Source organism: Bombina bombina, chromosome 3 (assembly GCF_027579735.1).
Source record: "Bombina bombina isolate aBomBom1 chromosome 3, aBomBom1.pri, whole genome shotgun sequence".
NCBI lineage: Eukaryota > Metazoa > Chordata > Amphibia > Anura > Bombinatoridae > Bombina > Bombina bombina.
In genome coordinates, this window is record NC_069501.1 from 161377135 (window position 1) to 161392685 (window position 15551).

Sequence of the window (15551 nt, forward strand, 5' to 3'; positions counted from 1 at the left end):
TCAATTCCTCCTTTGGTCATCCCCTGAACCCCCTTACCATGTAAGCCTATGAGCCCAGCTGTTTTGTAGGTCACCTTCATGAGCGCTGATTTACAACAGCGCAGCTCTTTGTAGGGTCCTATACCCATGTGTCTCCCATAAATGCTACCTTGTATATTAGACCTATGTATAGAGCAGCGAAATCTATTGGTGCTCTACAAATAACATAATAATAATAATAATAATAATATTATTATTAAAAAGTGTTGTATCAATAAAATAACTATAAAATGCAAATATTATGATTCACCTTTGCTGACAGAATTGCATGTGAATAGCAATTGGATTACTCCACAAAAACACACACATCAATAAACTATCTTCTTTTTCTTTACTATAAATATTTCTCAACTAAAAATGGTTAAGTTCTCAGAAGTCTTTGACTGTACAAACGGTCACAACTCAATAGCAAACGGGAAGTGATGTTACACCTGCATTAGAACTGTGTAGCAACAATTCACACTACAACCATCTGAAGTACAAATTAGCTACAGCAGTAATCATCACAATTAGAATTATTTAAAGAAGCATGTTGCCTTTAGAAAATTACTGTCCTATTTATAGATGCAGTTAAACTTTGTCAGAAAAACAACATATATATCAAGAATGTTCACTAAAAATATTTAAGGTTAAAGTGAATGTAAATTTTGATGAACCGGTGCCCGGTTTTTAATAATCCTATTAAAAACAGGGGCACTTTCATTCATCAGACTTTACATTTCACTCGTTTTGTTAAAATACTTACCTTTTCTTCGTAAAAGCCGCTCCAGCGCTTCCCTCACCCGTCACAAGCCTCTTCCTACATCAGAAATGACGATCCCAGCCTTCCTCCAATCACTGCGTTGCTTTAGGCAATGATTCCCCCGGGGGGGAAGCTGTGATTGGAGTATGCCGGAATCGTCATTGCTGACGTAGGAAGAGGCTTGCGACGGGCTGGAGAAGCGCTGGAGCAGCTTTCAAGAAGAAAAGGTAAGTATTTTAACAAAACCAGTGAAATGTAGCGTTTGATGAATGAAAGTGCCCCTGTTTTTAATAGGATTTTTAAAATCTGGGCACTCATTCCGCAAACTTTACATTCACTTTAAACAGGAAATTAGTTTATAATGGTGATGTACCCAGCAGTGATAAAAAGGAAATGTTTAAAAACAAATAATTTGAATATGAATAAATACAATTTTGCTTTTCTGTTTTTTACAAAACATTCAATATATATATATATATATATATATATATACACATAATCCAGAAAAAGTACAGACAAGGAAGAGCTCAAAGCTAAGTGGTATTTTATTAAAACCTTCAGTATAACAAATAGGCAAAAATGGCTATGAATGAGGGTCATGAGGGGGGCTGGGGTGGGCGTCTATATATATATATATATATAGCAGATAGAAGACAGCACTCTCTGGTCTTAAATGGAAATAAAGGTTTTTATTGCGGTGACGTTTCGGGGAATGCTCCCCTTCCTCAGACCAAAGTTTATACAGTGAGCCAAACATTTATACACACATGCGCCCCTCCCCCTGTGGAAAAAACTGCCAAACCTTGTTGCTAAGCAACAACTGTCTGGTAGGTAAACAAATAGATACAGTGTATACAGTGAAACAAATAACTAGCTACATATTTGCAAAACTAGAAGGAATATACATATACATATATACATTAAAGTGCATGTAAAGTCAACCTACTTGCTCTGCATCATAGTGTGTATTTTATAAATTAATAGTGAGTTTCATTCATCAAAATCGCTACATCAAATTATAAAAGCAAATATTTAATCATTAGCTTTGTGTTCTTATCGGCCATTCCTCCGCCCGACATGATGGTCCCACATAATTGTTTTGATTGTAAAGACAGTTCACTGTATTATCTGTGCTCCTCCCGCAGTCCAGTGTAGTAATAGAAGCCTGGCACAATGGAGAGAGGGCGGGGGACACACCCCCTGTAGATATCCAATCAAAAGGCTGCCACTTCCGGCGTGTCTGCGACACACGCCCCAAACAGAGATAGAATGCAAATACTGAAGTAGCGCTCTGATAGATGGGATAGTTGCTTTGAAAGTGCTGTTAGCAACAAAGTAAAGCAGAGATAGAATTCCAGGCAGCAAAATATGTAAAAAAACGAACTTTTATTCCATAAGTTTAAAAAAGGACAAAACCAGGATGTCCATACAGAGCCAGCAGTGACTCTAGCAATCAGGCAAGTGAGCTGATCCCCATGCAGACATGTTTCGTGCACCAGGTGCACTTGTTCACTGCTAAGTGAAGCAGTCTAAATTACACAAAATAAAAAATGAAATTATCAAAAATAAAATTGAATTACTCCTAATCTAATAGCCCTATCAAAATAAAAAAGCCCCCCAAAATAAAAAAACCCTAGCCTACACTAAACTGCCAATAGCCCTTAAAAGGGCCTTTTGTGGGGCATTGCCCCAAAGAAAGTGTAGGTTTTATTTTACAGGTAAATTTGTATTTATTTTAACTATTTACTAACTAGTCTACCTAGTTAAAATAAATACAAATTTAGCTGTGAAATAAAATAAAACCTAAGCTAGCTACAATGTAACTATTAGTTATATTGTAGCTAGCTTAGGGTTTATTTTATAGGCAAGTAATTTAGTTTTAAATAGGAATTATTTAGGTTATGATAGTAAGTTTTATTTAGATTTATTTTAATTATATTAAAGTTAGGGGTGTTAGGGTTAGACTTAGGGTTAGGTTTAGGGGTTAATATATTTATTTACTGTTAGTGATGTGGGAGGCCAGAGGTTTAGGGGTTAATAACTTTAGTATAGTGGCGGCGGCGACGTCGGGGGCGGCAGATTAGAGGTTAATAAATTTATGTACGTGGCGGCAACATTGGGGCAGCAGATTAGGGTTAATAAGTGTAGGTAGGTGTTGGCAACATTGGGGGCGGCAGATTAAGGGTTAATAAGTGTAATGTAGGTGTTGGCGATGTCTGGGGCAGCAGATTAGGGGTGTTTAGACTCTGGGTTTATGTTAGGGTGTTAGGTGTAAACATACATTTTCTTTCCCCATAGACATCAATAGGGCTGCGTTACAGAGCTTTACGGTCCGTTATTGCAGGTATTAGGCTTTTTTTTAGCCAGCTCTCCCCATTGATGTCTATGGGGAAATCGTGCACAAGCATGTCAAACTAGCTCAAAGCAGCGCTGGTATTTGTGTGCGGTATGGAGCTCAATGCAGCCATATTGCCAGGTTTTTGCAAACCTGTAATAGCAGCGCTATTAAAGGTGAGCGGTGGAAATAACTTTTATTACCGAGCCACTCATAACGCAAAACTCGTAATCTGGCCGCCAATTATTTATAAACGAAAATCATGGAAATTGTCAGGGGTGCCCAAACTTTTGCATATAACTGTATATATAATGGCAAAAATGTATGTTAAAGGGACAGTCTACACCAGAATTGTTATTGTTTTAAAAGATAGATAATCCCTTGTTTATCCATTCCCTAGTTTTGCATAACCAACACAGTTATATTTATATATTTTTTACCTCTGTGATTATCTTGTATCTAAGCCTCTGCAGACTGCCCCTTTATTTGTTCTTTTGACAGACTTGCAGTTTAGCCAATCAGTGATGGCTCCCAGGTAACTTCACGTGCACGAGCACAGTGTTATCTATATGAAAAACATGAACTAACACCCTCTAGTGGTGAAAAACCTGTTAAAATGCATTCTTAAGAGGCGGCCTTCAAGGTCTAAGAAATTAGCATATGAACCTCGTAAGTTAAGCTTTCAACTAAGAATACCAAGAGAACAAAGAAAAATTGGTGATAAAAGTAAATTGGAAAATTGTTTAAAATTACATGCCCTATCTGAATCATGAAAGGTTTTTTTTAACTAGACTGTCCCTTTAAAGGGACACTCAAGCCAAAATAAACTTTTATGATACAGACAGAGCGCATTCACACTTTCTTGGGAACAAGATCATAATGAGCATGTGCAAAAGCTCACCGGATATACTTATACTAGTCTGTGATTGGCTGATGTCTATCACATGATACAGGGGGCAAATATTTAAGAAAAAAATTTACTCATTTTAAATTCAGAGTAAGTGCAATTGGATTGTCTTTTTATTATGTACTTGTTAATTATGTAATTCTACTGCATTGAGTGGTCATTTATTATTAAAGAGATATTCCAGCCAAAATATGAATCCACATTGATCCTTTTGAGTTTTGAATAGAAGCATTTTTGTAATATACATGTATTAGCAAAAACGCTTCTAGTAAAAGCTATAGCTGTTTCAAAAGTGTATTTAAGTATGCGCCGTGCACCAGCATTTTAAGCACAGCACTTGCTCAGAGAGCCTAAGGTGCTTGTACCATCTGGTAATGACTCAGTTTGTTGCTTGCTGACATGACACAAGCCCAACTGGCTCCATGAGCAGCTGTAGTATTTAAAAAAAATGGTGCACAGAGAATATCTAGTTATGCCTCACATGAATGTGCAGAGAAAAATGTTAAAGGGACACTGAACCCAAATTTTTTCTTTCACAATTCAGATAGAGCATGCAATTTTAAGCAACTTTCTAATTTACTTCTATTGTCAATTTTTTCTTCGTTCTCTTGCTATCTTTATTTGGAAAAGAAGGCATCTAAGCTAAGGAGCCAGCAAATGTTTGGTTCAGAACCATGGACAGCACTTGTTTATTGGCGCTGTCCAATCAGCAAGGACAACCCAGGTTGTTCACCAAAAAGGGGCCGGCATCTAAACTTACATTCTTGCTTTTCAAATAAACATACAGTACCAAGAGAATGAAGAAAATGTGATAATAGGAGTTAATTAGAAAGTTGCTTAAAATTGCATGCTCTATCTGAATTATGAAAGAAAAAATGTGGGTTCAGTGTCCCTTTAACATTTAAACAGTTATAACTTTCACTAGAAACATTTTTGCTAATACGTGTATATTGCAAACATGTTTCTATTCAAAGATGTAATGCATCTATGTGCATTTAAATTTTGACTGGAATATCCTTTTAAGTTAACTGATTTTAACTGTCTTAAAGGGCCATTAAATACAATTATATTGCATAATCAACCCGTGCTTAATAAAAAGACAATTCAGTAACACTTATTGTGATATTCTGAGCATGTAGCATCTTAATGGACTAGTAAATACAGTAAAATTACATAATCAACAAGTGTATAGAAAAAAAAAAGGCAACATTCATTTTGAAATACTGAAGTTCCTGGTGTTTTAGAACAAAGAATAATTTATATGCTAAAAGGAAATTTAAGGAGTTTAAAATGTCAGAGACACATGTAAGGGACATTTTACTCAAAATTTACTTCCACAAAAGTGTAATTATGCACAGTGGGAAAAAAATGCTGCTTTTCCTGTAATTTAAATCTCAATACTGTAGTTTTCCACATAGAGGCTGCATTATATTCAATGATATTTAGAACCCTGACCCTCCTACATGCGCAGTGATCATTTATATTAAATTACCATTAAATAATTTAGAGCTTTCGTTTCTGCACTAATTGCGCTAGAATTATAAATTTTTGCGCGTCAGGTTGTGCTCATATTACAAGTTGAAAGTAAAAAGTTATCGCTAAACCGATGCGCAAAAAAAGCTGAACTTCCGATATCACTTGTTTGATAACCTATTCCCCCATAGAAGTCAATGGAGCAAAAAAGTGGAAAAAACTAACACTCTACTTGCACGCAAACACGATCCAATATTCTCAAGTGCGCTAACCCAACGTGAAAATAGGAATATTTCACATTCCAATGTTCTTTACATAACATAAAATGTTCTATGTACATCATTCTGATGGTATTTTGGTACAATATTTATCTATAGCAATATATAGATAATTATATATAGGAATAGATATGTATATATACAGTATATATATATATATATATATGAATATATATTTTAAAATACTTAGATATGCATATTTTGGTATCTGCAGAACATTGGAATGTGAAATATTTACAGTGCAAACACAGTATAACACTTTATTAAATATGAATATTGCATAAATATGATTTTACGTGTTTTCAGCATCTTAAAGGGACATAAAACAAGTTGGCATAGAGACAAAATATAATAATATACTGCAGTGCCTCGCCATTGACCCTTTCTTTTAAGTTTGCAAATTGTACAGCTCTAACTCCCCCCACACAATTCCTTCTATGGCTGTATCTATATCCACCTTTGTTTGGTAGAATGCAGAATTTAACACTCATTATCTGCTGGAGCATGCCTAGAAGCAAGTAAGCTGCTGTAAAATATAATGCATCTGTTTCTGATGTTAAACACTGATAAAGGGGTGGATCAGACTACTCCAAGCAGCATGGCTATGTAAGCAATTTTGTTTATTTTTGAAAATTATTTTAAAATACTTGCCAGCAATTTTTAAACATTTTTTGTTATGCAGACACAAATCTCAACATGTTTTATGGCACTTTAACTGCAAAGGGCTTCAAATGCATATATATATGTCTAAATATGTATATATGTATGTATGTTTATTTATATATATATATACATATGTACACACACACACACACACATATATATATATATACACAGGGAGTGCAGAATTATTAGGCAAATGAGTATTTTGACCACATCATCCTCTTTATGCATGTTGTCTTACTCCAAGCTATATAGGCTCGAAAGCCTACTACCAATTAAGCATATTAGGTGATGTGCATCTCTGTAATGAGAAGGGGTGTGGTCTAATGACATCAACACCCTATATCAGGTGTGCATAATTATTAGGCAACTTCCTTTCCTTTGGCAAAATAGGTCAAAAGAAGGACTTGACAGGCTCAGAAAAGTCAAAAATAGTCAGATATCTTGCAGAGGGATGCAGCACTCTTAAAATTGCAAAGCTTCTGAAGCGTGATCATCGAACAATCAAGCGTTTCATTCAAAATAGTCAACAGGGTCCCAAGAAGCGTGTGGAAAAACCAAGGCGCAAAATAACTGCCCATGAACTGAGAAAAGTCAAGCGTGCAGCTGCCAAGATGCCACTTGCCACCAGTTTGGCCATATTTCAGAGCTGCAACATCACTGGAGTGCCCAAAAGCACAAGGTGTGCAATACTCAGAGACATGGCCAAGGTAAGAAAGGCTGAAAGACGACCACCACTGAACAAGACACACAAGCTGAAACGTCAAGACTGGGCCAAGAAATATCTCAAGACTGATTTTTCTAAGGTTTTATGGACTGATGAAATGAGAGTGAGTCTTGATGGGCCAGATGGATGGGCCCGTGGCTGGATTGGTAAAGGGCAGAGAGCTCCAGTCCGACTCAGACGCCAGCAAGGTGGAGGTGGAGTACTGGTTTGGGCTGGTATCATCAAAGATGAGCTTGTGGGGCCTTTTCGGGTTGAGGATGGAGTCAAGCTCAACTCCCAGTCCTACTGCCAGTTTCTGGAAGACACCTTCTTCAAGCAGTGGTACAGGAAGAAGTCTGCATCCTTCAAGAAAAACATGATTTTCATGTAGGACAATGCTCCATCACACGCGTCCAAGTACTCCACAGCGTGGCTGGCAAGAAAGGGTATAAAAGAAGAAAATCTAATGACATGGCCTCCTTGTTCACCAGATCTGAACCCCATTGAGAACCTGTGGTCCATCATCAAATGTGAGATTTACAAGGAGGGAAAACAGTACACCTCTCTGAACAGTGTCTGGGAGGCTGTGGTTGCTGCTGCACGCAATGTTGATGGTGAACAGATCAAAACACTGACAGAATCCATGGATGGCAGGCTTTTGAGTGTCCTTGTAAAGAAAGGTGGCTATATTGGTCACTGATTTGTTTTTGTTTTGTTTTTGAATGTCAGAAATGTATATTTGTGAATGTTGAGATGTTATATTGGTTTCACTGGTAAAAATAAATAATTGAAATGGGTATATATTTGTTTTTTGTTAAGTTGCCTAATAATTATGCACAGTAATAGTCACCTGCACACACAGATATCCCCCTAAAATAGCTATAACTAAAAACAAACTAAAAACTACTTCCAAAACTATTCAGCTTTGATATTAATGAGTTTTTTGGGTTCATTGAGAACATGGTTGTTGTTCAATAATAAAATTAATCCTCAAAAATACAACTTGCCTAATAATTCTGCACTCCCTGTATATATATATATATATATATATATATATATATATATATAAACATACATACATACATCTTTAGACATGCATATGTATGTATCTCTATGTTAAAGCCCTTTGCCAGCCTTTTTTCCTAACACCTGAGATCTCATATCCTTGAGACTTTATAACTTTTTGTGCTATTTTTTATTTATTTTTTAATATTTTTTAGATGGTGTTATTATGAGTGTAACTGTACTTAGTAATGTATTTTTTATGTGTTTTGCGACAATTTTTAGCTTTGCAAAACAATTAAGCAGAGCTCTGAGGTCGAGGTAGTCATTCTAGCATAAATCACGATTGCTCTCTCATTTACTTTCAACTAGTAATATGAGCGCAATTTAACTTGCGTGCAAATGACCGCTAAAACAATAGCGCTACACTAGTATTCTGGCCCTAAATTTTTAGGTGCATGTTTTTTATTTTACAGGAACAAATTTTTTAAAAAGAAAAAAATATATAATTTTACATCCAAAAACCTTATCATTCATTTACATAGATTATTACATCGTTGACTTTATTTTGTATATTGTATTTAACTTTTTGAACTATGCTGAATTCCTGTATGTGCAAGATAGCACCTGCTATGCTCACTGTGATCCTTAGAGCAGTTCATGGTCTTAAAGTTAATTAAAGCAGGCCTATTCTTTGCTGACTAATACACCCTTTGTATTATCTAGGTTTATTGATTTCATGGTTATTTGCGGAAGGTTAACTTGAGTTGGTTCTGGTTTTATGTAGCCAGCCAAGTATGTTTCCACAGAAGTGCCAGATGGGCTTAAAAAGTATAAAATGTACTGTGACTAAGGAATTTAAACCAACACTCTCTATCTCCTTCTTTGTCTCTACACAAAACTGGAACACTTTTCTAATTTTAAGACAACATAATTTACTCCTTAAGTCCATAGGCTTAAAATAATTTAAATTTTAGGCAAACAAATTATGAGTCTAAGGAAAAAAAATCTTTTGCATGGGCTGTCTAGGACCCGATATTCCTTAAGTAGTTTACATTATTTATACATAGACAGACATACACACATACACACACACACATATATATATATATATATATATACAGTATACCCCAACTGTCCCGATTTTCACGGGACAGTCCCAATTTTAGGGGTCTGTCCCGGGTTGCTTGCCATCTGTCCCGCAATGCCCCATGCATTTTTTTTATTCTCCCAGGGTTAGATACCTGTTAGATTCCCTGTAGAAAAGGAATGGTGTGTGGGTTAAGCAGGAGTAAGAAGGCTGTATACCATCTGACCTCAGGTATTGGTGACCTCTAACCTCTGGTAGTGATGACTTCTATCCCCTGGTGATAATAGTAGCATGCCTTCAGTTTTATACTATGAGCAGTGCTAACACCAGGGTAAAGAACAGTGGCAGCCTCAGACTGCTAATTAATGTGCTTGCCAACCCCAGGACCCCATACAATGAATTACAGATACCAATAGATGATGTAGTGTGTGTATCTGTATTCCTCTGCTTTAAAATGTAAGCAGATTTTTTTTTAAAGAAAAATATTGTACTAAGCTTTAGATGCGATCAAATCTATCTCTATGTAAGAAAGAGGAAAATCTGATAAAGCTACTTATTCTCTTTTAACAAGGAGAATACACCCTCTTGTGGCTATTCAAGGAATACTCACAAATAATAAAATGAGTATACTCATATTAAAATACCCGTTCACAACAGTGTTAATTTTGTTCACTAAAACTAGACTAAAATGAGCAAAAAACGAAAGAAATTCTGATGACTAAAATACGATTAAAACTAAAATGGCATTTTAGTCAAAAGACTATGACTAAAACTAAATCAAAATATGCTGTCAAAATTAACACTTTATGCAAGGTGTTATAATCAATCCATATCTAATTACTGCTCTTTTGTAAAAATAAAAAAGCAAGGCTATCTTCTTGTTTATTTACTTGGTTTTATTTAATTTTAAGATAAATAAAGACGTTATATACCCCAACAGTTAAATCTGTTAAATCTGTATTGCATGTTCAAACCTTAATACAATAAATAAAACAGGTTAATAAACCTTTACTACAGGAGTATATAATGAGCTTGGAAGTTCTAGAGCAGTGTTAATTTAGTTGCCGAATTTTTTTCGAATCTGTGAACAATCAATTGATTCTTCCTATAGAAATAAGAATAACCCACAAGTATGGGTTTAAGTTATGCTGGGCCTGTGCTAGCTGCAGAAACTTTTTGTTTTGTTGAGTTACTTGATACTTGTTTTAATTATTAACAGAGAACTGTAAACGTTTTTATACTGGTTAATATGGGCAATGGCGTTACAGCCAATACAGTTTACAGTTTGTTTTTTTATATTTTAAAGTTGTACTTCTGTTTGTTTATGAAACTTGGTATTATTTAATTTTAAGTTTAATAAAGATGTTATATATCACAACGGCTAAATCTGTGTCTGTATTGCATGTTTAAACCTTAATACCATAAATAATAGTAGGTGTTATGTTTACTCCTGGAGTATATAATGAGTTTGGAAATTATAGAGAAATGCTTAAATATTGCATCTAGATTTTAGTCGACTAAAACTAGACTATAACTAAAACAATTCAGATGACTAAAATACGACTAAAACTAAAATGGCATTTTAGTCAAAAGATGTGCACAATCTTTTTATATGCAAACTTTATGAGGCACCAGTTCCTACTGAGCATGTGCAAAAGTGCATAGTATATTTTGTGATTGGCTGATGGCTGTCACATGATGCAGGGGGAAGGAACTGACTTTGAAATTTGTTTTTTTTATGCTTATGGAATAATAATATTTAATGGTCCTTTAAATGGATATATTAATAGATAGATTGATAGATAGATAGATATATAGATAGATAGATAGATAGATAGATAGATAGATACATAGACAGACAGATAGATAATGTTTGAGGTTTTTATGCTAAATAAAGCACTATAAATGTGTGTTAAAATAACTCACATGCTACAGTTTACTATATACACTATAGACAATGTATATATTTATTTATTTGCATTTCATATGGTAGTGTTTTCCTATAATATGATGTTTCTATATTATGCAGTTTTATGATTTTTGTGGGTACCTCACATAATAAAAAGTTGGCATTTGTTTGTAAATGCAATGAATGCCAATCAACTAAAAACAGGTCTAGAATTGGGATGTGAAATGGTTTAGGGCACACTGAAAAATGTTTATACCTAATCATTCATTTGCTATACAATTAATCATTTAAAAAGTTGTAGAGCACATGGATAGGAAAACACAATGCCATAGAAATACTGTATCTATCTATCTATCTATCTATTTATCTATCTACATAGGTGTGCGCACAGGGTGTGCCGGGTGGGCCCAGGCACATTCTAATGCAGCCAACACTAGCAGGTTAAGCTGAATGGCACAACCATGTGATTTTCCGAGTGCACCTCCATCACCTAGGGCCACTTGAAACCTTTAATACTTGCAAGTCCCTCTACATTCACTCTCCCAGAAGCAAAAGGGAGAATGCAGACAGGGGTCACTGGCGTCGGGGGCCCGGGGCAGGTCCTGCCATCCTGGCTGTTAGACTAGGGCTCAATTAACTCAATGCCATATCTTTAGCTGCCATTGTGCTTTAATTTGAGCATGGCATGATGGTAGTCTCCAGTTTTTAGCATGATGTCATCAATGTCAGCAGCACAAGAAGGCAACATGTTAGTTACCAATTACCGTCTCCCTGCAGTGCAGCCGGTAGCCTGTGTGGGCGGGGCTCGGAGCCACTGCTTCTGGTACTCATGTAGAGGGATTGAGTTCTCGGGTTAACAATGTATACTAATTATCTGTGCCTGTGTTCTATCAGAAGAGGGAATTCATCAGACTAGCAAACAAAAGTGACGTTCCACCAGCTGTCTGATAAGCAATACATACCGTACATGCGCTCCTCAATGTAGTCGCATTCCAAAGCGATTACGTCACAACGTATCACTAAAGTTCGCTCTTCTGATAGAACACTGGGCAGCTGCTGGAATATCGGTGTAGTGTCACATACCCTATCCATGACAGTTCATCAGTATCCCTCTCTTGCATTCAGCTGCATTAGTGGATTAGTCAAGTTTCTGAACCTAAAATCAAATGTTTAAAAAGTCTGCAAGTAACATACTGTATGTGTAGATCTACGTTTTTGAAATTGAGAGAACCATATTAACTAAAAGTAAGATTTATAAGTAATAGCTATTACTTGTAGCTATTAACCCCTTAAGGACACAGCTTCAGTTTGCTCAATTGTTTCATCCCGTCATTGGTCCTTAAGGGGTTAAGTATTAGGATAGGGAATGTGACACTACACCGGTGTTCCAGCAACAGCTTCAGCAGCTGCCCGGTGTTCTATCAGAAGAGCAAACTTTAGTGCGTGCGGCCGTTCACTGTTAAAGAAAGTGTTATGTTGTGACGTAGTCGCTTTAGAATGCAACAACATTGAGGAGCGCATGCGCAGTATGTATTGGTTATCAGACAGCTGACGGAACGTCACTTCCGCTCGCTAGTGTGATGAATTCGCTCTTCTGATAGAACACCTGGTTATCACTACTATAATTGTTGAGTATGTATCTTCCCTTAAAACTTTGTTTTGTTTTATTTTCATTATAATGCACTAAAATGAATGTTCTTTTTTTTCTCATATTTTGTCACCTAAAAACCCTAATGAGACCCTTAGTCTATAAGTGTATTTTATATATATATATATATATATATATATATATATTTATTTATGTTTTATTGATCTATTTATAGTTACACATAAAAATGGAGGATTGGTTATGATGACACAACTGAAAGAGTGTTGTAACAAATGTACAGCCTCCCTGTATTAGTAAGCAAAACTCTAGAATTGTTGAATTACACAGGCGTGTTGCTTCTGGTTACAATTTGTTCATTTAAGTAAATTAGTATAGCTTCTAATGCACAAGGTTTTCTATTCCATAAGCTTTTAAGACCTCACAGGTCTCTTCTTCAGATGTAGATTTATAAAGCACAAAAACTTATTTCGCAAACAATGTTCCCCCTAATTTAAATTATATTGTGTACTTTTTAAATATATTATCTATAAATCTTTGAATATTTGTATGTTGTTTATCAAGATTGAAGCTGTTTTTTGTATTTGTCTTTATAAATATCAAACCCAGTCCGCGCTTTACATTTTGAATTGTTTCTGATTAGTTCATTGAACTATATTATATAAGACATTATACCTAGAGAGGCAACAGTTTGACAATTTTATTTATAACATTTCTATTCTGTGTATCTCATGACTAAGAACTCTGTTTACCATCTGTTATGGTGGAACATGCTATATGTTCATTTTATATTGTTTAAATACATTTTTTTTTAAAAACATTTTTCAAGTTATAATTTTCAAACTTGCCCCTAACAATAGAACAGTGGTATGACCTTTAAACGAACCACACCTGAGCTTATATATTTTCAAATAGAGACATATTTATGACATTAAATCCCTCTTTGAATTTGAAGTTCTTTGAAATTCCCAAGACAAATAAATAGTGTGTATATAATTACACGCAGAACTGTACTTCCAACTCACCCAACTGGATAAACTGTGGCTCACTTTTTACACCAGGCCCTGCCCCAGTACCGGCGGCAACTTCCACACTATATTTGATGCCAGGAACTAAGGATGGGATAACTACAGATAGGGTAGAACCATCCACTGTCTTGTTGATATGATACCGACTTTCATTGCCAAGGCACCAAACCTAAAAAGCAAACAAAACAAGCAGTGAATTGCCACATCTGTGGTTTGTACACTGTTCCTCCTGTAATCAGCATTTCTTCAAGCAATACATTATAGACAATGCAAGATTTATACTGATTTAACCCACTGTAAGCCAAAGATACTACCCAAAATGTTGCATATCTCTCTGGCAGCCAAAAGGTTAAAATTACCTTCATTTGGGGATAAATATATAATATTAAAGGGACAGTCAACTCCAAAATTATTATTTTTAAAAAATATAGATAATGCTTTTACTACCCATTACCCAGCTTTGCACAACCAACATTGTTATATTAATATACTTTATAACATTTAAACTTCTAAATTTCTTCCTGTTTCTAAGCCACTACAGACAGCCTTTTTTATTAGCTTTTCACAACAAGAGACTGCTAGTTCATGTGGGCCATATAGATAACATTGTGCTCACGCCCGTGGGTTGTGGATGACACTGCACTAATTGGTTAAAATGCAAGTCAATAGATAAAAAAAAAAAAGTCATGTGATCAGGGGGCTGTCAGAAGAGGCTTAGATACAAGGTAATCACAGAGGTTAAAAGTATATTAATATAACCATCTTGGCCGTGCACAACTGGGCAATGGTAACAAAGGGAATAACTATCTTTTTAAACAAAAATTTGGGAGTTGACTGTCATTTTAAGGGTCAGATTACAAGTGGAGCAGTATTTAACAGTTCTGCTTGCACGCTAACTAACTAACAAGTGCACTAACACAACATGAAAATATGAATATTACACATTCCAATGTTCTGCACAATATGTTCTATTTATTCATAAATATACATTTCTACATATATCTGATGGATTTTTTGGTACACTTTATATCTATACCTATATATATAGGTGTATCTATATAGTTATAGATATATACAGATATATATATATAAATATATATATATATATATATATATATATATATATATATATATATATATAGGAATATCTATTTATAAATACTTGGATCATATTCTGCTATGTGCAGTACATTAGAATGTGAAATATTTACAGTAAAAACATAGTTGGACACTTTATTAAATATGAATATTGCATATATATGATTTTTCATGTTTTTATCTAGTTAATAACTCCAATGTGTATATATATATATATATATATGTCTATATACAGTGGGGCAAAAAAGTATTTAGTCAGCCAAAAAAATTGTGCAGGTTCTCCCACTTGAGAAGATGAGAGAGGCCTGTAATTTTCATCCAGAAACAATTGGAAACAATTTATTTGCATATTATGGTGGAAAATAAGTATTTGGTCACCTACAAACAAGCAAGATTTCTTGCTCTCACAGACCTGTATCTTCTTCTTTAAGAGGCTCCTCTGTCCTCCACTCATTACCTGTATTAATGGCACCTGTTTGAACTTGTTATCAGTATAAAAGACACCTCAAACAGTCACACTCCAAACTCCACTATGGTGAAGACCAAAGAGCTGTTGAAGGACACCAGAAACAAAATTGTAGACCTGCGCCAGGCTGGGAAGACTGAATCTGCAATAGGCAAGCAGCTTGGTGTGAAGAAATCAACTGTGGAAGCAATAATTAGAAAATGGAAGAC

At 35.2% G+C, this 15551-nt stretch overlaps 1 protein-coding gene across 2 annotated transcripts in view; it reads right to left on the reverse strand.

Annotated features, from left to right (window-relative positions):
• The window catches only part of ROBO1 (roundabout guidance receptor 1), a 551348-nt gene that overhangs the window by 94158 nt on the left and 441639 nt on the right, over positions 1–15551 (reverse strand). For both annotated transcript variants that reach the window (XM_053706024.1, XM_053706023.1), the window contains one exon: positions 13776–13947. In XM_053706024.1, coding sequence (XP_053561999.1) covers positions 13776–13947 — 172 coding nt within the window. The remainder of the gene's footprint in view (positions 1–13775; positions 13948–15551) is intronic.